The 25,567-nt window shown below is 43.7% G+C and overlaps 1 protein-coding gene across 1 annotated transcript in view; it reads left to right on the plus strand.

Moving 5' to 3' along the window:
• Positions 1 to 24,389, plus strand: part of LOC128124051 (pregnancy-specific glycoprotein 22-like) — a 39,085-nt gene extending 14,696 nt beyond the window's left edge. Inside the window, exons 5-6 of the mRNA XM_052760287.1 lie at positions 22,703 to 22,838; positions 24,115 to 24,389. Coding sequence (XP_052616247.1) covers positions 22,703 to 22,838; positions 24,115 to 24,389 — 411 coding nt within the window. The remainder of the gene's footprint in view (positions 1 to 22,702; positions 22,839 to 24,114) is intronic.
• Positions 24,390 to 25,567: the final 1,178 nt, after the last annotated feature.

Genomic DNA, 25,567 nt, shown 5'->3' on the forward strand with positions numbered 1-25,567 from the left:
AGTATGGCATACAATTTTCTTCCGCTGCCTGTGGATTAAGATGTAGAACTCTCTCAGCATCTTCTTCAGCACCTGCCGTGCTGAAGACCTTCAGTCCTTCCGTGATAATGTACTAAACCTCTGAAACTGTAAGTCAGCCGCAATGAAATGTTTTCTTTAAATTAAATGTTATAGGAATTGCCACGGTCATGGTGTCTCTTCACAGCAATAGAAACCTTAACTAAGGTACACAGTAACCTGTTATGGCTTATCAAGGAATTAAGATTCTTAGATAGATCATTAATGTATCTAGTTGTATGTAACTCATGAGCTAAAGGCACCACATTAGTAGTAGCAGAGGCTATGATAATAACAATAACAGTAAGACCTAATAGAATCAATCCCATAGTTCTACAGCAGTGTGTGTGTGTGTGTGTGTGTGTGTGTATGTGTGTATTTAAAGTATGACTTCCATTTTATTTTCCAAGGTATTGTTTTTCTTCTGTTCTTATGAAGTCATCTCTTTACACGGGTTTTGGTTGCGGTTGTGGACAGCACCAGCAGGTCTAAATAGTGCTGGGGTGTTCAGTCTTTCTGGGCTTCACAAGATTGATTCCTGAATACATTGCACTGAATGGCACAGCTTATGAAGCAATATAGCTTGACAACGAGTTTGGGAGGCACATGAGTGTGGAAGGCACTTGCTTTGGCTATGGCCCCGACATCTATGACCTCTACAGTGTTCCAAGTGAAGAACTCGTTAGTGGCCTTGCTCTGGGCTCACACTGCACAGTTCATACAGTAAGTTGGCTGCACAGGGGCATGCCGCTTTTTGACACTTTTGTTTCTCTTTATTTTTGTCATCTTGGAGCCAAGACCTGGAAGAGCTCCACTCAACATTTTAAATGCCATAAACAGAAGTCCTCTTAACAAGTTAGAGGATGATTATTTATTAACTGAGCTGAACAAACTTGGCTTGCTTTTAGCTACTTGCTTTAGGCTTAACCTTGAAAACTTATACAGGAAGCTAAATAAGGCTTAATTCTGTAATATATTTGGCATGACTACAAGTATCATCAGAACATCTTAAAGAATTTGGTTATCTGTGAGGCGATAGACCATTAACTTTCATGTCTTAATTTTCTTTTAACAGTTTATAATAATTTAGTATTTTTATTCATTAAAGTTATTTATTTATTTTACATAATGACCCTCGTTTCCCCTCCTCCTCTCCTACCATTGTGATGATATATTGTGTGCCCTAATAGACTTGGCTGAGGATCAGAGGACAGAGCCAGGCACTAAACTAGACACAGAGGTCAGGCAGTGGTGGCACATCCCTTTAACCCCTATAGCACCTAGATGGAAGTCCGGGGACACCTTGAGGGAGCCTTCCTGTCCCTGCACCTTAGAAGACTCCAGCCAGCCTCTGAGCACCCCTCCTCCCACACACTATCGGGGAGTGTTCTCACCTGTGAGCAGGAGCCACCACCAGACACTGCACAGATTACAGGGAAGCACACAGTGGCCTCCATGAAGGCTACTGTCGCCTCTGCCCTCCCTCTGTGGAGGACACCTTTTTGCTCCAGCACTTGTCCCCAAGCTCTGCAGCCTTCCTCCATCTGAGCTCATCCTTCAGACAGGGTAATGCTGACTGTTGTCAGGATGGTGTCCAAGGCCACTCTCTGTCCCTTCTAATCTTAGTCCTGCCTAGTGTCCCAGTCAACTTCTCTCTATATATTTTTCAGTCCTCCAGAACATTCAATGAGCAACAAGGCTTATAATCATTTCTTTGCCTTAGGACAACAACTAAACCTCTGCTGTGTTCTCCCAAAATGCCCCTTATGACACAGAATACCAGCTGAGCAACTGGGTTCTCAAAGCTCTAAGAATGCAAAATGTATAACCTGAAGGAAGTGGTCAGATATGTCTGGGAAAGTTGGAAATGTGCCAGCTGAGTGATGCCTGGGGAAGGGGACAGACCCATTCTCAGTGGATTCTCAAGTCAGGGTGCATTGGAGGATTTGTGTGAGGAGATGCATGTGGGTATGAAACAGGAGGTGAGCTTAGTCCTGGAAAGAGGACGGTGGCTCCACCATCCTAGAAAGACTTTCAGAGTGACCCTCCAATTTCCTGTGATACATACCTTGGGTTTTCAATGTCTTTTTAGGATGTAGCTAATATCTGTAAGTGAATTTCCCATATTATATGCCTGGAGTGGGAATGGTAACCAGGATCCTCTGGTAGAGTCGTATGCTTGGAAACACAGGAAATATCTAGTATGTCTGAGAATGCTGTCAGTGACTTCCAGTTGTCTAGGGAGAGGGGTGGAAGCCAAGCCACAAATAAATAAAGGGAGTTCCAGGATATCTAAGGCTACACAGAGAAACCCTGTCTTGAAAAACAAAACAAAAAGACTTCAGTTTGTCAAATGGCATCAGTTTTGTGTTTCATCATGTTTCTATCTCTATAGGTTCTGGGGTTCTTGGACTTTGTCTGTTTCATCTAGGCCATTCAACAGTTAAAAAACAATGATGAGTACTCATGGAATTCTTAGAATTCTGAAATTGGAGTGTACGGTGTCAAATTTCACTTCTAGTATTAATAATGTTAAACTTTTTCTTCTTTATTTAAAATTTTTTCTATACTTTAACATACCAACCCCTGTTCCTCCTTCATCCCCTTCTCCCACTGCCTCCACCTTCCCATAGCCCACCCTCATGCCCTTCTCATAGGAGGTAAGGCCTCCCTTGGGTAGTCAACACAGGCTGGCATACCAAGTTGGGGCCAGACCTAGCCCCTCCCCCTACATTACAGATGAGTAAGGCCAGGGGACTCACAAACACATCAAGCCACACAACTGTCACTCACATTCAGAGGGCCTAGTGCGGTCCCATGCAGGCTCCCCAGCTGTCAGTTCAGAGTGCATGAGCCCCTACTAGAATGGGTCAGCTATCTCTGTGGTTTTTCACAACCATAATCTTGACACCCCTTGCTCCTATAATCCTTCCTTCCTCTCTTTAACTGAACTCCAGAATCTTGGCCAGGTGCCTGGCTGTGGGTCTCTGCATCTGCTTCCATCAGTCACTGGATGTAGGTTCTATGATGACAATTAAGGTAGACATCAATCAGAGTGCAGGGGAAGGCTAGTTCAAGCACCCTTTCTACCACTGCTATGAGTCTTAGCTAGGGACAACCCCATGAGTTCCTGGGGTTTTCTAGCTGCAGATTTCTCCCCATCCCCTTAAAGGAACACTCTGTCAAGATATTTCTTTCATTGCTCTCCCTCTCCGTCTTTCCCCCGACTCAGCCATCTTGAGCCCTTATGTTCCAACCTTCCATCCCCTCCCCTCTACTCCCCGTTCCCAGATTTCCCAGGAGATCATAACCCTTTGCCCTTCCTGAGGTGATCCATTTGTGTCCTTCTTAGGGTCCTCCTCTTTGCCTAGCTTCTCTGGGGTTGTGGACTGGAGCCTGGTTATCTTTGGCTTTGTGTCTAATATTAACTTGTGAGTGAGTACATACCATGTTTGTCTTTCTGGATCTAGGTTACCCCACTAAGGATGATATTTTCTAGTTCCATCCATTTGCCTACAAATTTAATGATGACATTGTTTTTTACCACTGTGTAAATTTACTCCATTGTGTAAATGTACTACATTTTCTTTATCGATTCTTCAGTTGAAGGGCATCTAGGTTGTTTCCAGGTTCTGGCTATTACAAATAATGCTGCTATGAACATAATTGAGCAAATGTCCTTGTGGTATGTTTGAGCATCTTTTGGGTATATGCCCAGGAGTGGTGTTGCTGGGTCCTGAGGTGGGTTGATTCCTAATTTTCTAATATACTGCCATACTAATTTCCAGAGAGGCTGCACAAAATTGCATTCCCACTAACAGCGGAGGAACATTACCTTTTCAACACATCCTCTCCAACATAATTTGTCCTCAGTTTTTTTGATCTTAGCCATTCTGACAGGTGTAAGATTGTATCTCAGAGTCATTTTGATTTGCATTTCCCTGATAGCTAAGGATGTTAAACACTTCTTTAAATGTCTTTTAGCCATTTGAGATTCTTCTGTTGAGAATTCTCTGTTTAGCTCTGTAGCCTACTTTTTAATTGGATTATTTGATATTTTGATGTCTATTTTCTTGAGTTCTTTATATATTTTGGAGATCATCCTCTGCCAGGTGTAGAGCTGGTAAAGATCTTTTTCCATTCTGTACACTGCCTTTTTGTCTTATTGACAGTGTTCTTCACCTTACAGAAACTTCTCAGTTTCAGGAGGTCCCATTTATTAATTGTTGCTCTCAGTGTCTGTGTGTTACATTTAGGAACTGGTCTCCTGTGCCAATGCATTCAAGGCTATTTCCCAATTTCTTTTCTATGAGGCTCAGTGTAACTGGATTTATGTTAAGGCCTGATTCATTTGGACTCGAGTTTTTTTGCATGGTGACAGATATGGATCTATTTGCATTGTTCTACATGATGACATCCAGTTATGCCAGCATCATTTGTGGAAGATGCTTTCTTTTTTCCATTGTACAGTTTTGGCTTTTTTGTCAAAAATTAAGTGTTTGTAGGTGGAATAATGTCAGGGTCTTTGATTTGATTCCATTGATCAATGTGTCTGTTTTTTGCCAATACCAAGCATTTTTATTATTATAGCTCTATAGTAGAGCTTGAAGTCAAGGATGGTGATGCCTTGGGAAGTTCCTTTATTGTATAGGATTGTTTTGGATAGCTTGAGTTTTTTGTTTTTTCATATGAAGTTGAGTATTGTTCTTTGAAGGTCTGTGAATAATTGCATTGTGATTTTGATGGAGATTGCACTGCATGTATAAATTGCTTTTGGTAAGATTTACTATGTTAATCTTACCTATCCAAGAACATGGGAGATCTTTCCATTTTCTGATATATTCTTCAATTTATTTCTTCAAAGACTTAAAGTTCTTGTCAAACACGTCTTTCACTTGTTTGATTAGAGTTATCCCAAAATATTTATGTTATTTGTGGCTATTGTAAAGAGTGATGTTTCACTAATTTCTTCTCAACCCATTTATCATTTGAATATAGAAGTGCTACTGATTTTTTTTTTTTTTAGTTAATCTTGTATCTGGTCACATTACTGAAGGTGTTTATCAGCTATAGTAGTTCCTTGGCAGAAGTTTTGGACTGTGAGTACTGTATTGAATAGCTATGGGGAGAGTGGATATCCTTGTATTGTTCCTGATTTTAGTGGAATCACTTTGAGTTTCTTGCTACTTAGTTTGTTGTTGACTGTTGGCATACTGTACCTTCTCTAAAATTGAGCACATACATGGAAACAAAACAAATCTTTATAGATACAAAAAATGAATAACCTCCTGTATCTTATCGGGCCACCCATGGCTTAAAGTTAGAATTCAACAACAGCACAAAATGCAGAAAGCCTACAAACTCACGGAAACTGAACAATGCTCAACTGAATCACCACTGGGTCGAGGAAGAAATAAATTAAAGACTTCCTAGAATTCAATGAAATGAATGCACAATACACCCAAACATGTAGGACACTACAAAAGCAGTACTAAGAGGAAGGTTAGTAGCACTAAGTGTCTACATGTTGGAGAATTCTCACACTAGTGACTTAACAGCACACCTGAAAGCTCTAGGACAAAAAGAACCAAAGTCACCCAGGATGAGTAGATGACAGGAAATAATCAAATTGAGGGCTGAAATCAATAAAATAAAAACAAAAAATCAATACAAATAGTTTGTTTTTCAAGAAAATCAACAAGATAGACAAAGCGTTATCCAAACTAACCAAATAGCAGAGAGAGAGAGCATCCAAATTAACAAAGTCAGAAATGGAAAGGGGGACATAATAACAGACACTGAGGAAATCCAGAGTATCATTAAGTCATACTTTGAAAACCTGTACTCCACAAAATCGGAAAAATCTAGAAAAATGGACAATTTTTTGGATAGGTACCACATGTCAAAATTAAATCAAGATCAGATGAACAATTTAAATAAACCTATAACCCCCAAGGAAATAGAAGCAGTCATCTAGCCAAGTAAAAGTGCAGGCCCAGAAGGTTTCAGTGCAGAATTATACCAGAACTTTAAAGAAAGTTAATATAAATACTTCTGAAATTGTTCCACCAATGAAAACAAAAGGAACATTGCCAAATATTTTTTTACAAGGGTACAGTTTCCCTGACACCCAAACCACATAAAGACACAACTAGCAAAGAGAACTACAGACCAATCTCCCTCATGAACACTGATGCAAAAATACCCAATAAAATACTAGCAAACCGAATCCATGAACACATTAAAAAAAAAAAAAAAGCATGTACCATGATCAAGTAGTCTTCATCTCAGAGATGCAGAGATGGTTCAACATATGAAAATCTGTCAATGTAATCCACCATATAAACAAACTGAAAGAAAAAAAACCACATGATCATCTCATAAGATGCTGAAAAAGTCTTTGACAAATCTAAAACCCCTTCATGATAAAGGTCTTCAAGGGATCTAGAATACAAGGATCATACTTAAACATGATAAAAGAGTGAAAGGTCCTTCTCCAACTCTTTTGATTGATTTTAGTTTGAATTCTATTTTGTTAGATAGTAGGATAGCTACACCAGCTGGTTTCTTAGGTCCATTTTATTGGAAAATGTTTTTCCAACACTTTACTCTGAGTACACTGAGGTAATGTCTGTCTTTGAAGTTGAGATGTATTTCTTGTGTGCAGTAGCAGGATGGATCCTGTTTTTGTATACATTCTGTTAGCCTGTGTCTTTTTATAGGTGAATTGAGTCCATTGATATTAAGGGAAATTATTGACCAGCGATTGTCAATTCTTGTTATTGTTTTGGTGGTAGAATGTGTTTGTGTATTTTTCCATTCTTTGGGATTTGCTGGTGTGAGGTTATCTATTGCCTGTATTTTGGTGGTTGAACCTAACTTCCCTGTGTTGGATTTTTTCTTCTAATACTTTCTGTAGGGATGGATTTGTGGATATGTAATGTTTAAATCTCGTTTTATCATGGAATATCTTGTTTTCTCCATCTATGGTGATTGAAAGCTTTTTGTGGGTGTAGTAGTCTGGGCTGACCTCCATGGTCTCTTAGTATCTGCAGAGCATCTGTCCAGGACCTTCTGGCTTTCAGAGTTTCCATTGAGAAGTTAGGTTTAATTCTGATAGGTCAGTCTTTATATGTTACTTGACTGTTTTCCTTTGCTGCTCTTAATATTCTTTCTTTATTCTTTATGTTTAGTGTTCTTTATGTTTAGTGTTGTGACTATTATGTAGCAAGGGGACTTTTTTGTGGTCCAGTCTATTTTGTGTTCTCTACATATCTTGCACCTTCATAGGCATGTCTTTCTTTTGGTTGGGAAAATTTTCTTCTATGATTTTGTTGAATATATTTTCTGTGCCTTTGAGCTGGAATTATTCTCCTACTCTTATCCCTATTATCTTAGGTTTGGTCTTTTCATGGTGTCCCAGATTTCCTGGATGTTTTGTGTTAAAAATTTGCTGGACTTAACATTTTCTATGACTAATGAATCTGTTTCTTCTATCATATCCTCAAGGCCTGAGATTCTCTCTTCCATTTCTTGTATTTTATTTGTTATGCTTGCCTCTGTAGTTTCTGTTCATTTACTCAGATTTTCCTTTTCTTGAGTTCCCTCAGTTTGTATTTTCTTTATTGCTTCTATTTCAATTTTCAAGTCTTGCACTGTTTCCTTCACCTGTTTGACTTTTTTTTTTGGAGGGGTTCTTGACTTTAAGAGATTTCCTGATTTCTTCCAATTTTTTTTGTTTGTCTTTTCCTCCATTTTTAATGGAATTTTTATTTCCTCTTTTGTGGCCTCCATCATCTTCATAAAGTTGTTTTTAAGGTCATTTTCTTCTGGATCATCTTCTTTGGGATGCTCAGGTCTTGCTGTTGTAGGATCACTAGGTTCTGGTGGTGCCTTGTTGCTCTTTATATTGTTTAAGATGTTCTTACACTGCTGGCCACCCATTTCATTCTTTAATCTGTATAGGTGGAGCTCCAGGTCACTTTTTTCCCAGTTGGTGCAGGTGGGGCCTGTGGGTCCTCTAGTTGCTCTTCTTTCCAATCAGTACAGGAGGGGCAGATGGCTATGGTGGTTACTCTTCCCAAATGGTGCAGAGGGGCATATGGCTCTGGTCACTGGTGCTGCAGAGGATGATTAGGGAGGAGGCTGCTGCCTGGTCTCTGGGGCTGCACTGGCTGTGGGGGAGGGGCATGGAATGTGCCTCTGGGGCCTAAAGGCTAGAAAACTGGCCTGACCAGTCCAGAGATCTGGGCCTTACCTGTTCCCAATCAGTGGAGGGGTGGGGGTGGGCATATCCATAGGACAGCCTTAGATATCAAATCTTTGGAGGGCACTGGCCCATGCTGAGCAGCGGTGGTCAGTGCCTCTGGAGGGACACAGTACTTTGGGCTGCATGACCATTCTAGGTGTGTTTACCATTAAGCTCCGTATCTCAGCTCACTTGTAACAAAGTCCGAGTTTCTCCACTATAGCACAGGAGACCCCATCCTGTCTGAGCACTCAGAATACCATCCGTTTCCTATGATTAATATTACTTCATACTCTGGGCAGCAGGGAGGTGGTGAGTAGCCAACATTAGTGGAATGAGACCCTTGCAAGTGTCAGAGGCCCCACACAGGGCAGTCTCCTCTCCGTTGTCTGCACAGCACTGTTACGTACAACCACAAGAAACAACTTCCACTCAGTGGAGGGTGAGGACTCCGTAGCATTAACATATTATTCTGAGTCTCAGGATATAACCTGCCCTGTGGTGGATAAGTGTTCTGAGCCTCTTGGAAGGTGTCAGGCTGAGGCTGAGGCTGTCTGAGAGCAACAAGACTCTCACTTTTCTCAGTTTTATTAGGAATGACTCAGAATGCTTGAGTGCATAACCAGGGAGCCAGTGAGTGCAACAAAATGTGTTCCAGTCAACATAAATGCTATTTGTGAGTTAGTTTTGTTCCACCATGGACACAATTATGTAACTACACAGGGCCAGAGACAGACTCCTCAGTTCCTTTTGGTTTCATGACATAAAACCACCTATACCAACACCTAGATTGGCCATGTCATCCTGTGATTGATCATGCGATTCCATCTAGATCCACGCAGGAGCAAATTATGACATGGGGGGACTTCTGTCTGGCAGATCTCAGGGTTCCCACCTGTGATAGAGAAATGTGACATCTCAGACACAGGATCATTTAATATTTGTGGGTGTAGTTGAAGATACTCAGTATGTATGATGCACTGGTGTTGGAATCCAGGCTGTTGTGCTTGGCACAAAAGTACCCGACTACTTCAGTAGACTCCTAGCCTCAATAAGGTGATATTTTTGGAAGTTGACATGGCTCTCAGAGCTTCTGTGGCCCTCTAAACGTCAGTCTGCAGAATTATCTGTGAGGGATTTTCTTGACTGTCCGAATGGAAGTAAATGGTCCAAGGTTACTGTGGGCAGTGCTGCGGCTATGCAGGTGGTCCTGGGATGTTTAAGTAAGAGAGCTAAGCGTGAGCAAGAAAGAGAGGGGAGAGACAGAGAAAGACAGTGGGATACAGGGACAGAGATACAGACAGAGACAGAGAGATAGCAAATAACTTCCCTCTTCTGTTCCTGCCTTCAGGTCACAGCACAGAGAGCTCGTACACTCTGTCCTACAGTAAGCTGCAGGAGATGTGGTATGGTGATATTTTATTTGTATTAAAATGTTATTTGTATGTTAATAAATAAAGTTGCCCGGGGGTCAGAGCTATTAGCAAGCCATAGGAAAGCAGGGCAGTGGTGGCGTACTCTTGTAATCCCAGCACTTGGTAGGCAGAGCTGGGTAAGTCTCTGTGTGTTCAGGGATACAGCCAGTATTGGATACACATGCCTTTAATCTTAATACCAATCATGGAAAACCTGGAGGCCTATACAGACAGGCCGTGAGGAGGCGGTCATGTGGTTGGGTTTACAACCAATGAGAAGGCAGGACAGGAACTCTATATAAAGACTTTAACACAGGGGTAGCTCTGGTTTGGAGAGGTAGGACCACTGCAGGAGGAAGGGTAAGGTTTTAGCTCATAGCTCTGACCTCTTGGCTTTCTTCTTTGCATTGGTTCTGTGTTTCTTATTTAATAAGAAGGTTGGTTACATCTACAATGTGGCCTAATTAAGGCTGTGGGAACCTGGCCTAAATCCTCAGACCTGTGTCCTAACAAATTTGCAGAGACCATGTCTTCACAGTAGATGATAGGAGGGAAACTCAGAGTATTGTTGAAGTCTTCTAAGACAGGAGCTTGGGAGAGAGCTAGGGGTTTGTTCTCACAGTCCAAAATGAGAACACAGAGGAGGACAAAGGTTTAGCAGTAGGAAGCCCTTGGTGAACTGAAACAGTAAGGAGAGGGGGAATCAGATTGTTTCCTACTCAAAGTTTTTCCTCATTGACCATTATTTGGTGAAAACTGATGTTCCCCACTATGACATGGTACCCCTCTAAATGAAAGTCAGAGCAGGGAGGGCCACCAAGGTGATTCAGTGGGTCAAAGCACTTGCTGCCAAGGATGACATGCTGACTTCAATTCCCAGATTCACTTTCATGAATTGGAGAACTAATTCCCTCATTTCTTCTAACCTCCATATGTGTGCAATAGCATTTTCTCACCCATACACTGATGTGTGCATGAGTAATTACATAAGTATTCTCTCTCTCTCTCTCTCTCTCTCTCTCTCTCTCTCTCTCTCTCTCTCTCTCTCCATCTCTTCCCACATACCGAAAATGCCTAAGAAATTGTAAATTAAAAGTCAAACTGTGGCATTAGCCTATTTTGTAATCTACCAACAGGAGATTCCTTCAAATTAATGTCCTTGTATCATTCATTCATTCCTTCATTCATCCACATGTGTCTGAACCTTTACCAGGCACTGGGACATCCCCAAATAGCAGGGGCATTCTGTCCTCCCAAAGCCCTAGGTACAATTGACCAGAAGGCAGACAGGCATTTAGAAAGTGAATTAAGACATTGACTGGAACCACAGAGGGAAAAGGGAAGATAATGAGAAAGAAGGGCTGCAGATGTGGCCCAGTGTTTAATAGCACATTCTGCTCTTCCAGAGTACCTGAGTTCAATTCCCAGCACCTATATGAAGAGGCTTCACAACGTTACCTAACTCCAGCTCCAGGATGTTTTACACAGTCCCTGGGCATCCACTATTCATCTGGGCATCTCTTTCTGAGACTCAGCATGGAGAACCCAGCTTCACCAGTTCTCAGGCTGTTAACCAACTGGTCTGATGGGCTTATGATGTGTCACAGGACAGTCAGGATCCCCAAGGGAAGGGCAGGGGCCATAGGTCCTCCTGGAGACTCCATGTCCTCAAGGATTAAGACTAGCAAATTCTCTCCTGTAGACAAGTGGTAATAGATAATGCTGATTTGGATAGCTGTCTTGTCCAAGTGTCAGGGCCTCATGCTTATCTGAGGCTACCTTATCACCATGGCAACATTCATTAACAATGTGTGCTATCACTGGGAAAGAGACATAGAAAATACGTGTACATCTATCTCATAGACCATGGGTGGCAGACAAGCTAGCTGTGTAAAACCACGTATCCAGTGGGATATGGGGTATGGAGGCCTTTTCAGGTGTATGTGGAGCAGGAGCAGCTGGTTTTCACAGAAGTCAATCTTGGCTGTTAGCAGCTTGAGGAGATGTCTGTTCTATGAAGTGAAAATAAATGGAGAGTTAATTTTGACTCTAGAACTAAATTACCCACCTCTGGAGAATTTCTGCTAAATTTCAGGACTCCACAGCCCATGTCCTGGACAGGAAATCATGTGTTTTATGTCATGCTGCTTTCACTACTCCAGAAAGGCAAAGGAAGGGGCTTTGCTTTGTACCTTGCAAAAGATCCTGCTTCTTACCCAGGGCTCTCTCTGCCCAGGGAGTCACTGATTTCAAACAACTCTAGTATCTGTCTCTCATCATACCTCATTGTGCTCTTTAGAGAAGCAATCTCTTTGGGGATTGGCCTTAGATCCTGGGTATTAGTAACAATTGTCTCATATAGAGACAGCATTCCATATTCCTCACCCAGATCTTCCAAATACACTTGTCCCTTGCAGCCAGAATTCCAGCCAGTTCTTGTTCACTGCCTTCTATCAGTTAGATCTGCTTCTGAAAGCATCCACCTGGGAGTGCTGGAGAGACAATTCAGTGGTTAAGAGGACTTACTGCTCTTGTAGAGGGCATATTCTGGTACCAGAACACTCGTGGCAGCTTATAACCAGTCTGTAATTCCATTTCCAGGGGATCCAAGTCCCCCTTCAGGATTCTTTGGGCACCAGGTATACTTGTGGTGCACAAATATACATGCAGTAATGTAGCCAAATACATTCAAAGGAAGAAGGAAGAGAAGAAAGAAAGGAAGGAAAGGAGGGAGGAAGGAAGGAAGGAAGTAGCCACCTGAATTTCAAGAAATATCTTTCTGTGGGCCTTAACTGTGCAGGAGAGGGCATTACTGGCCAAGACAATGTTTCTGCTTCAAGTTCACCTATACTCCATATTCTTCCCTCTGCTAGATCATTCTGAGACTCATCCTTTGCTCTTTGGGGATGTGTGCCTCATCTCAGTCATCATCAAATACCTGGGAAGATTGCCCTCATTATAGTCCATCCTGGGTAGTTAGTTCAATGACAGGCCTACTCCTGGTCTCATGTGTGAGATTTCTGTACACACAAGTCCAGAGGAAAGTCTGAGGGTGCTTCTCTCAGAAGCTCAATAGGAAGTCTTATTCTGTCTAATCTGTAGGACTTCTTCAACAGAAATGCCTTGGAGGCCACTGTTCTAGGCTCAGCAGTGGACATCAGCACAGCAGCAGGGACACAGCACCTTTTGGTACAAGGCAGGCAGTGGATCAGTGAGCACCAGGAAAGACAATGGTTATCTGACTTCAGATCCTAGGACTGTATCATCAAGCTCTGCTGCTCAGGACACACATGGAAAGGACAGTTTCTCCGACATAGTACAGGAGATCCACCATCTCTGATTACTAAGGTCCTTCAGCATCTGACTGTGAATCATCTTCTGCCTGGTTCTCAAAGAACATGGATTGGGATTTGAGGTTAAAAAGACCAACACTGGTTGAAAGAGGCCTTTCGTAGTATCAGAGGTCCTACAGGGGCAAACTTTTCTCTGTGTTTGCACGGTACTGCTACCCAAGTTAACCATCATAAGCAACAACTCTAAATCCATGGAGGGTGAGGATGGTATCCTTAAAGAAAGAATGTGGTTGGCCGGGCGGTAGTGGTGCACGCCTTTAATCCCAGCACTCGGGAGGCAGAACCAGGCGGATCTCTGTGAGTTCAAGGCCAGCTTGGGCTACCAAGTGAGTCCCAGGAAAGGCGCAAAGCTACACAGAGAAACCCTGTCTCGAAACCCCCCCCCCCCAAAAAAAAAAAGAATGTGGTCAATTTTGGGAAGGTTCAATGAGGGAAAGGTATTTTAGCCATTGGATGCTAGGCTGTACCCACAGCTCTGTTCCAGTGGAGGTCCGTTTCCCTGTAGGAATGTATCAGTTCTGCTCCTCTCAGGCAAGAGCTCTAAGAACTCTCTGCTCTGCTAAGAGAGTTTCCTCGCAGAGATGTAGCAGTTTTGCTGCTCTCTGGCAAGAACAATTACAGCTCTGTGGTGCTCTAATGAAAGTTGTTACTTCTCCGCCCCACTCCACTGGGGTGAAAGAAGGTCATTACTCCAGCCTTATTCAAGAGATTTATTGGGAGAAAGAAATCCCGGAGGGTGGCTGCTTCTGCCAGGGTGGAAAAAGGCAGCTTTAAATTAAACAGGTACAGGGCCTATATAGGAGGTTGTAGTGGCCTAGTTTTTCCAGAGTGAAGATTTTCAGAGTGTGAATTGGTTGGATTTCAATCCCCGAGCTTCGACAAACTAAGAAATTGGTTAGATTTCATGCTCAGGGATTAGCTGTTTTTCACGCTTATTTGGTCAAGGCAGAGTGTTTTTCTTTGGTTCTGGTTTCAGGGTCAGGGTGTGTTTCTTTGGCTCTAGTTTCAGGACTGGGATGTGTTTTTTTGGCTCTGGTGTCAGGGTCAGGGTGTGTTTCTTTGGCTGGTCCTTTTACCCTACACAAACCCTTATCTATCCTCACTAAAAGGCAAGGAGTCAATATCCAATTTAACAAAAGCAGAATAAAAAATGGGGATATAACAACAGACAGTGAGGAAATATAAACAATCAGTAGGTCATACTTCAAAAACCTGTACTTCAAAATTGGAAAATCTAAAAGAAATGGACAATTTTTTCAATAGATAGTACTTACCAAAGTTAAATCAAGATCAAGTAAACAATTCAAATATAGTTATATCCCCCATTGATGGAAGCACTCATTAAAATTCTCCCCACTGAAAAAAAGCCCAGAGCCAGATGGCTTTAGCACAGATTCTACCAGACTTTCAAAGTACTAAGATGAATGCTCCTCAAATTATTCCACAAAATGGAAACACGATGAACACTGCCACGTTCATTTTATGAGGTCACAGTCACCCTGATACCCAAACCACACACTCAGCAAATAAAGAGAATTACAGAGCAATCTCCTTCATGAACATAGATTCAAAAATACTTAACCTAATACCTGCAAAACACATCCAAGAATGCATTAAAAAGATCATTGGACATGATCTAGTGGGCTTCATCCCAGAGATGCATGGATGGCTGAGCATACAAAAATCTGTCCGTGTAACCTAATATATAAACAAACTGAAAGAAAAAGACACACGGTCATCTTATTAGATACTGAAAATGCTTTTGATGAAATCCAACACCCATTCATGAAAAAAGTCTTGAAGAGATCAGGGATACAAGGGACATACCTGTGTTAACTAGGTTTTTATTGTTGGGAAGAGATACCTTGACCATGGAAACTATTATAGAGGAGAAACATTTTATTTGGTGGCTTACATTTTCAGAGGTTTAGTCCATTATCATCAAGGTGCAACATGATTTCATTATAGGGCTGGAACAGGAGCTGAGAATCCCCTTATATTTTGATGTAGAAGCAATAGGAAATGGTCTTTCTCACTGGGTGGGGCTTGAGCATATATAAGACCTCAAAGCTCCTTTCCACAGTGACACACTTTCTCAAACAAGACCACACCTACTCCAACAAGGCCACACCTATGAAGTGGAAATAGAATAGACATTATGGGCGAAAGGGGACTGGCATCTGGATGGGGGTGTGGAGATTGGAACAGGGGGGCTCTTGTGAGGGATTGATGGAGAGAGAGAGAGAGAGAGAATACTGGGAGAGACAACTGAAATCTGGGGACATCTCTGAGAGGAGCTAGAAACCTAGTGTAATTGAAACTCCAAGGAATCTAGGAAGGTAATTTCCTAGCTAAAACTACTAATAATTGAACTACAATTTGTCCTTTCTACAAGATGTGCTGTGTAAAAATTATCACAGAAATTGTGGGCGTGGTCAACTAATAACTGCATGAAACCAATATTTTGATGATGTTGTTTCACTTACTCTTCACCATTTCTGTGGTGGACATCACAGTGTCCCTGAACTCAGGATCTGGTGAGTGGGAAAAGTGAAACTCAGGGTATGTGTCCTTGAGTTGTGCCCTGGCTCTCAGGGTCCAGCTGTGTGGGGGCAGTGGACACAAGGGCATGTGATGACCACAGCAAAGAAAGAGGGATACTCCCTTGGAGAATGGGGGACTCACTTTGAAATGTTCCTGTGGAGGAGGAAGACTTAGCAGTTTGAAACAGTATCCCAGTTAGTATTAATTGTTACCTTGACACAGGCCAACATCACCTGGGGGAAAAGAATCTCAACAGAGTAACTGCTTTACCAGGTCAGGTTGTACATATCTGTGAGGGATTTTCTTAGGTAATGCAGGAGGGCCCAAGCCGCTATGTGCAACACCATCCCTAGGCCGATGGCCCTTGGTTGTATCAGAAAGATAGCTAAGCATGAGAGGGAGAGTGAAACAGTGAATGAGCCAGTGAGCAGCATGTTTGTTTGTCCTAACTTCCTTCAGTGCTGCAATAGGACACAGCCTCAGAAGAAAATGGACCCTCTACTCTCCCCTCAGCTGCTTTTGCACAGGGCATTTTCTTCAGTCAGAGTGAGAGAAGCAAACACAGAGCAGATGACACATCCATTTGAATCAATGCTCCCTGCACTCAAGAGCAGACCTTTAAAGGACCCTGTGGGTAAAGAGAAGGAAGGATTTAGATACCAGTGATGGGCCAGAACATTCATGTGCAGCCCCTATTTTAATTAATATCCTTTCCTTTTTTCTCAAGATTAAGTTTCTCTGTCTAATAGCTCTATTTGTCCTGGAACTTGCTTAGTAGACTAGGCTGGCTTTGAATTCATAGAGATCTGCCTGCCTCTACCTTCCAATAGCTGTGATTACATACATGGACCACCATGCTAGGCTGTGTCCTCTCTTTTTAGTTTCAACAGAAATGTCTAGGAACTTTTTCTGACCACAAGATTCTTTCTGAGGATGTCTGTCTTCTGGATGAACATTGCTTCCAACTTCAGTCCTGGACTTCCCAGGACAAATCTGCAACTCCATCTAGACCTACCCTACAGGAGAGCATAGTGAACATGATAACAGACCCTGAATCCCACCTGTGTTAAGGGTATCAGGGCAGGCCACAGTTGACTTGTTGACCTTGCCTGCTGAGATTATAGTCTCCTAGTGATCTCCAGGGAAAGATATTCAGGACACACATTCACTGTCAGAAAATGACCTTGTTTAGCACACTTGTTTCCATCCCTGTCTCTACCAAACTGGAGCTCCCTCCCTATACTCTTCTCAAACCTACTGGCTGCTTGCTTTTTCCGAGAAAACTTTCTGCATAGAAAACTTGAACATCCCCTCTCTCCTGGAGTCTCACATAGGGGAAGACAGGATCACCACCAGGTTATCACCTAGGCAAAGGGCAAAGGTGACCCAGGAAGATCAGGGAGGACATCGGCTCACCCAACATACTGCTTAGCCAACACATAATGCTGAAATGTTGCCTGACCCCCTTTATAGTAAGATGGAGCCTTCAGTCCTTTCAAGGACAATTGGTCACATCTTCCCCAACACTGAGCACATGCAACCCCCAGACAACAGCCCTTGGGCATCTCTCCTAGTTCAAAACTTTGACTGGTGACATTAGTGTTAAAGGATTGATCTCCATCCTTGGTTATCCTTCAGTTTGTCTCTTCAGAAGCATCTCTGTCACCTTCCTCCTAGGATTAAAAAATAGCACCTTCCCAGTGCCCTGGGGACACAGGGCAGACTCTGCATGTTCAGCTGGGTCTCTCTGTCACAAGGACACGTAGGCAGGATGGAGGCTCCCTCTGGTGCTGACAGACCCAAGGCAAGATACAGCATGTGTCAGCCCTGGGATGAGCCATTGTTCTCTGGGGCCATGGGGATGCTTATCAGCACTGTTGCTCAATGTGTTTGTTGGAGGAGAAATATAAAGGGAAGTTGAGAGGGATTCTGGGTAGCACTGGGAGTAGAAGCGATTGAGCAGTGCCTTGGACTCAGATCCCACCACTGAAAGCCCACTGGGTTCTGGGAAGTTCTCCAGCCTTCAAGGAAACAGCTCAGAGGAAAAAAGGACAGCAGAGCCTGAGTGCCTCGCTAGAGCTGTCACTCTGCTCCTCACGGAGAGGACAGCACAGTGAGAAGAGAGATGGAGGTGTCCTCTGTGATTCCCTGCAAAGGCTGCACCCCCTGGCAGGGGCTCCTGCTCACAGGTAAGTGTACCCACTCTCTTACTGTGTGGGCGGAGAGGAAATTGAAGGCAGGCTAGAGTGTCCCAAAGAGGATAGGAGCCTGAGGGGAGACTCAGGTTTCTTTTTGCAGCCAGGGGGCAGAAGATACAGCAAGGGATGGAGGTTCAGCAGCCTGAGACTCTGAGCAGACAGGAGGTGATGAGGGGAAGCGAAAAGCCTTGAACACTCTGTATCCACAGTCAATTATGTTGCCTGCAATGTTCTAAAGAATGATGTCCCAAACCATGACTGGGTGACTCTCCAGATAGAAATCAAGCAGGAATGGGCCACTGAGAGGGCTCTCTGTGTGGAGACATGACAACCTGAATTTAATTCTTAGCTCGCACAAGGCAGATAAAGAGAACAGTCTCCTGCAGGCTCTTTTCTGACCTCCACACAGGTGCACCTGCACATGGGTACACTGAGATATTTTTGTCCACACAGGTGCTGTGACATACACCCACACTCGCACCCACAGAGACATTTTCCTCCACACCTATATGTGGCATACACCTTCACATGCACACATCAAGACACCTGCCTTCAGAAACACAGTACACAAGTAAATCTAAAATAATATAAATCACCCTTGAATATAATTATTGGCACTAACTACGAACCTGGGGACTATGTAGATAATCCCATTCCTTTTCCCTTCCTTCATTCCATCCTCTCTCCCTCCCTCCCCTCCCATCCTTCCTTCTTCCCTCCCTCTCCTTCCTTCCTTCCTTCCTTCCTTCCTTCCTTCCTTCCTTCCTTCCATCTCTTTTTCCTTTATCCACTTGTGTCTGAATCTTTTCCAGGAACTTAACTTTCCAAAAATGTCAGAGTAATGCCTGTCCTCACAATGCCCTTGTTCAAGTGGACCTGATGTCCATTTATCTGCAAGATGAAGTGGTGGGATGACTGGAATCACAAAGGGAATGGAGGAAAACAAGAGAAAGTAGGGACTCTCCAGCAGGGGAGTTGAGAGAAGCATTGCTCCTCACATCAAATACTCTATGTGAGGAGAGATGTAGGGACACTGAGGGGGAGAACCAGGCAGACACCTGAGCAGAGAATTTCTGAGAGAGTTAATAACATAATCAGAGGCTCTGATGGAATGGAAGTCATGTTGCTTGTATCTACCAAGCATGGCCACACCACTAACCACACACCTAAGTTGAGTGGTGACCACATCAGCTCAATACTGATGGTAATTCTCTGTTTCCTTCTAGCCTCCATTTTAATCTGTTGGCACCTTTCAACCACTGATGATTTTACCATGGAACCTGTCCCACCCCATGTGGCCAATGGAGACAATGTACTTCTTCTTGTCCACAATCTGCCCGAGAATCTTATAGCCTTCGCCTGGATCAAAGGGGAGATAAGAATGAATCATATAATTGCAATATATATACCAAACAAAAAGTTAAGTGTGCCAGGGCGTTTATATAGTGGTAGAGAGAAAGTGTATGGCAATGGATCCCTGCTCCTCCAAAATGTCAATGAGAAGGACACAGGAATTTATACCCTACAAACCTTTAATAGACGCACAGATACTGTGTCGCAAACATCCACGTACCTCTATGTTCACAGTAAGTGATTGTGAATTCTGCTGTTGGGTGGGCCTCATTCCATTGGACACACACAGTAGAGTATTCTGTGCCTTTCTTCCTTCTGCATTGCATCCCCTTATTAGGACTGGAGCATTCAGTGCAGGGCACACATGGTATAGAATAATGGCAATAGATCACAGTCCTTCATTTCACTTCACTTTACAGAGAGGTTAACGGAGGGTGGCTAACTCAACCTAGGATAACAGCCTCTGTCTAGAGTCTTGGGGTTCTGACACAATGTGTCCTTGAGAAAGATCCCAATGGAATCAACATTGGGCCTGTTGGGGGAAAATTGGGATCCTCACAGTGATGTGAGAACCAAGATTTCCTGGCTCTAGACCGCTGTTCCAGACTCTACTCCAACTAGGCCTGAGATGCATTTCACAAAGGTTGGATTTTGATCTCCTGATGGCAGGGAACAATGCTTTTTAGTAGTCCAAGTCCTGCACCTTTGGAACCAGCCAATGTACTGTCATGAGAGATATGGTAAGTCTAGTTCCCCTGGACATCTTCTCCAGAGAGTGAACATGGAGGGAGAGCTTAGCCAGACAGGTGCCCAGGCCATTACCTTTATGTTCTGATGGGCTTATGAGACTTCACAGGAAGGTCAGGGCAACCAAGGACAGGGAGAGAGGACACAGGTCCTCCTGAAAAGTGTCCTCTGGGGTCCAGCTCAGGGAATTGTCTCCTGTTGGGAAATGGCTACAGGCCTTGCTGATCTGACAGCTCTCCAGACATGAACTGCAGTTGCTCTAGTGATCACCTGGGGTGGCGTCAGGACACACAATAGACTAGTGGAAAAGAATTTGCCTGAATCAGGTCATTATCTAGTAGCCTGGTTCCACCCTCCTTTTTTCAGACCTGACAATCACAGACACAGCATTCTCAGACCTAATGGCATCTTAATGTGTCTGCCAGGAGATCATATTCTACTTCTCCCTTTCTGTGTTTTCTTTGGGAAATATGGAATACCCAAGGGGAATCAATTCAATAGTAGCCCAAGACACCCCAGAAAGACCATGGCATAGAAAAAGTGGAAGCATTGTCTTGAAATCTTACACGGGACAAAGGAGCTAACACCTTTTGTCCACAAATCAGAGCACCTACTCCCATATCCCCGGATGTGAGATTCCTGACACATCCTGGGTCTTTGACCTGGGTCAGAACTTTTTGACTGGTGGCTCCATTGAGAATAGGTTTGTTCTCTTCTCCACACATCACTCAGCTGGTCCTTTTGGGGCCTCACAGATATTTCTGTCACCTTCCTGCTGGGAGAAAATTCCATGTTTTCTGAGCATTGAGAACACAGGGCAGACTGGGTGCCCAGCTGGGTTTCTGTGTCACACACTTGTGCAGATTTTCCCTTTTGGTGCCCAGAGACCAAGGCCAGGACACAGCAGAGTGCAGAGTCCGGTGTCGATTAGAACCCCAAGAGAAACAGTAAAACAGTGATAACAAAGCCAGAAAGTGGAGATGCAGGGTCTGCAGGGGAAGAGGTCTGGCAGGCGTCACCCCAACACCAACACCGTAAATGTGAGCAGGGGTCTGATGGCAGTAAGACAGGGCCACATTGACAACTGAGGAGAGAGCACAACTGAGTGGAAATGACAGGTGTGGGGACACTGAACATGAGGGTCACGTGATGACCTCCACCAGGTAGGCCAGGGAGACAGTCACACACCTAGGACGAGCAGTGGACACAGCTGCTCAGGACACAGGCCCTATCTTATTCAAATACAAAAGTTTCAATTTAGATGGATCTGTCTCGTCTCTTCTAGAAGTCCTTTGGAAATGTGGACGCCTTGCCACCTCTGCCAGACCCACTATTGAATCAGTGCCATCCAGAATTGCTGAAGGAGGAAGTGTTCTTCTATTTATACGCAATCCCCCAGAGAATATTATAGGCTTTGTCTGGTTCAAAAGGATGACTGCAAACAGGAGACCTGTGATTGTCCAATACACAATAGACAAGAAAACAACTGTGTGGGGGCCTGCATACAGTGGCAGAGAGACGTTGTATAGTGATGGATCCCTGCTGATTCACGGTGTCACTCCTAAAGACTCTGGATGGTACGGTCTACAAATTCTGGGAACATACATCAAAAGTGAAGAAACAGCTGTGAAACTCCAGGTGCACAGTAAGTGATTGTCTGTGATTGTCCAGTGCTGGGTGGGGCTTAGACACATGGGATTGTCATGCATAGCCTGTGTCTCCCTCCCCTCTGCACTGTGTCCCCACGGGGAGGTTTGAGCACTTAGTGCAGAACACACTGGTAGAGACAAATGTCCATAGATCATCTTCCATCTTCTAACTCCACCTGCATCAAGGAAGACCTTGATGGAAAGTAACTCAGCCTAAGATGTCAGAGTCAGCCTAGGCTCTTGGGGCTCTAGACCAGGGATCGCTGAATCCTGTCATCCTTCCAAGGCTGGACTAAAGTGACCCAGGGGAGCATTTTCTAGTGCTTTACTCTTAATGGTAGGGAACAATGGTTTTAGAACATGCATGGTTAGACTGGGGTATTTATTAGCTCTAAATTGAGAGTGTCATAAATAAAATCCAGGATCTGGTACAGAGACCATGAAGGAGTTCTTTCTATTGGCTTGCTCTTCATGCTTGCTCAACCTGCTTTCTTCAACTGCTCACAATGGTCTGAATACTTTTGCACCAATCTTGAATTAAAAAATATGTACTACAGTTTTGCTCTCAGAATAATCTGGTGGTAGTGTTTTAAACTGAAGTCTTGTCTTGTAAAATGACTGTAGCTTGTGTCAAGTTGATGTAAAACAAGACAGCTCTTTTAAAGACTTTGGGCCTGCCTTGAAGATCAGACTGCTCCCAGCCCCACACAGCCCCAGACCTAAGGGCTACTTGATAGAGCAGCAAGTGCATCTATTGGGTGAACTCAAAGGTTGAGTATTGACTCAAAGGAAACTGAAGAAAAAACCTAGACAGTGAAAGTCCCAGACCTGTTGAGTTCAGGGGAGGCATCATCTCAAACCCCAGTGTGCATGAGTGTGTGCAGTGTCTGACTGAGGGCAGTGAGGGAGCAGCCATGTAGACACCGAAGGGGACAGTTCCATGCAGTGGACATGACACTTTCAGGGGGCACTGTAAGAAAGGACATCATGTTTCTACCCTTCATTAAGTGAGTTAGACACACCAACCCCTGCAACTCTAGGCTGAGTGATGAATCCATCTGCTAAGGATGGAGGTCACCAAAGTTTTACCAAGCACAATGATCCCCATCTGATGGCTTTTTTCTCTTTTCCCTTCCAGCTTTCCTTCCTCTGTTCTGTAACCCTCTCATATCTTCCCAACTCACGATCCAACCAGTGCCTCAGTATCCTACTGAAAAGGAACATGTTCTTCTCCAAGTACATAATCTTCCAGAAGATCTGCAAGCCCTTTGCTGGTATAAGGCTCCATACCTTAAAATTGTAGAATACAACATAGCCAGAAATTCCATCTCCTGGGGGCCCACACACGGAAGAACAAGATGGATAGTATACAATAATGGATCCCTGATGCTCCAGGGTGTCACTGAGAAAGATGCAGGAAAATATATACTAGATGTTATAAAGAAAGATTCCATAATTGAAACAGCATACGTGGAACTTTCTGTAAAGAGTAAGTGACTCTCTATGGTCTCCAACTGCTGGGTGTGGCTTATTGAACTTCATACACTAAACTGTCACTAAACTGGGGCTGTGTATGCTCTCTCCCCCACTGCATTGTGTTCCCTTCCTGGGGTTGAGGCCCCCACTGCAGGATGCATACTGGGTAGCCAAAGTGTAATAGATCAGGACTCCTCCCCTGTCTTTACCTGTAGAGAGGAGGACCTGTGCTGAGTAAACTCAGCCCCATGATGTCAGCCTCAGTGCAGACACGTGGAGCTCTCACCATGCACATGTCTTCAGAAAGACTCTGGGAGTCAAGTAGTCTCTGGCTGATTAAGCCATGGGGTCCTCACAGAGACCACAAGGAAGCCCTGACTCTAAAACTTTGCCTCTGGCTGGACTCAAGGTGACAGACACTAGGGAGCTTTCTGTAACAATTAGTTTAGACTTGTTTGTTTAGATTTCCTGTGAGAGCTGACAGGGAACAAGGCTTTGCTGACTGTCCAGTCATGGGACTGATTATCCCACAGAGTGTGGAACCATCTGTGCACTGCCGTGACAGCTGCAGTTCATAGGTCACCTGAGCATCTCCTTCTCCTGAGGCTCAGTGGACACGTGACTGGGCCATTAGCCTATTGTTCTGATGGGCTTATGAGACTTCACAGGAAGGTCAAGGCACTGAGGGAAGAAACAGAGGAGGAAGCTACTCCAGATTGCTCCTTCACATCAGGGGTCCAGCCTAGGGAATTCTCTTCTGTGGGTAAATAGTAACAGATGCTGCTGATGTGAGCAACTCCCTTATCTCAAGGGGATAGTTATGCTCATACCAAAGCTTAATTCATGGACAAGGCAATCATCATGTCTTATTACAGGGCAACTGAGACACAGAAAGCAGTGCCTGAATCAGGGACACACAGTCCCTGGGTGGCAGGTCCAAATCACAAGATATATCTATAGTCACAGCTCCCAATTCTCCCCCCTGGAAGGTTTATAAAGTCTGAACTAAATAGGGCCTGGTTGAGCTGTCTAGACTGCCGTCATTTACTACTACCCTTCTCTGTTTCTTCACAGAGTATGTGTCACAGCCCTTTGTGCAAATCATTGACACCACAGTCGCAGGAAGTAGATCTGTGACCTTCACCTGCATTTCACCTGACACTGATATCTCCATCCGCTGGATCTTCAATAACCAGAATCTGAAGCTAACAGAGAGGATGACTCTGTCCCCGACAAAGTGTGGACTCAAAATAGATCCTTTCAAAAGCGAGGATGCTGGAGAGTATAAGTGTGAGGTCTCCAACCGATTCAGTTTGGAGACCAGTCTCCCAGTCTCCTGGCCACGATGAGTGAGTGACCTCTCCTCTCATCCCACAGTAGAATGCTCACATTTTTTTTCAATGGGGTAAAGCATGGAGAAAAGTTATGTGGTGAAACTGATCAGTGTCTACTCAGGTATAGCCAGCAGGGTGACTCATGCCTGTAATCTTGGGATACAACTGTGTACAAGGGAAGACCAGGATTTAAAGACATCCAAATTGTAAGCAAAAATTCAAAGGTCTTAAGAGCTTAGCTTGTGCTTCAAATATACAGCGGCCCCTCAGAATTAATAGGAAGTAATTACCAGAGCCCTCAAACTTTTTGATCCTCTGAGTCTGCTTTGAAAGTGGTGCATTGTTTGCATTTAGAAAAACATGCTCTCATATGCTCAAATACATTCTCTCTTTAAGAAATTCACCTAAGTCCAATGCAGTCTGCAGACCAGTCATCTATATGAAGTGAGGAAGAGTGACAGGAGAAGAGTCTGCCCATGTTTCACTGTGGACATATCTGGTTTCTAAATATCTTTGATACACAGCTTATTTAATGCACAGATGGAAAATCCTTCACATAAGGGCAGTTCATACTGTTTTCATCCTGAAAGTAGCATTCACAATGGGACCTTGCACTTAAGTGTTTTTCCTGTTAATATGTACTTTTTTATTCTCCTCTCACATATTACACCCCAACCACAATTTCTCCTCCTACCACTACTCCCTAAACCCAACTTCCCTTCTACCCCAGATCCACTTCTCTTCTGTTTTTCTTTTAAAAAAATCAACAGACCTCCCATGGATATCTACAGAACATGGCATAGCAAGTTATATTAGACTCATCACAATCCCTCATATCAGAGCTGGGAGAAGCAAACCAATAGGAAGAAAAGGGTCCATAGGGCAGGCAAAAGAGTCAGAGATGTCCCCACTTCTACTATTAGGAGTTTCACAAGAATACCCATCTACACTACCATAACTTATATGCAGAGGCCCTAGGTCAAACCCGTACAGGGTCTGTGATTATCACTTCAGTCTCTTGGTCCTCTATAAACCCTGCTTAACTGTTTGTGTTTCATGTTTTCATGGTGTCCTTGACCCCTTTGGTTCCTACAATCTATCCTTCCCCTATTCTGTGGTGTTCCCCTGGCACTGCCAAGTGATTGACTGTGTGTCTCTGCATCTGTTCCCATATTCTGTAGGATGATGCCTCT

Source organism: Peromyscus californicus, unplaced genomic scaffold (assembly GCF_007827085.1).
Source record: "Peromyscus californicus insignis strain IS unplaced genomic scaffold, ASM782708v3 Scaffold_4__1_contigs__length_199733344, whole genome shotgun sequence".
NCBI lineage: Eukaryota > Metazoa > Chordata > Mammalia > Rodentia > Cricetidae > Peromyscus > Peromyscus californicus.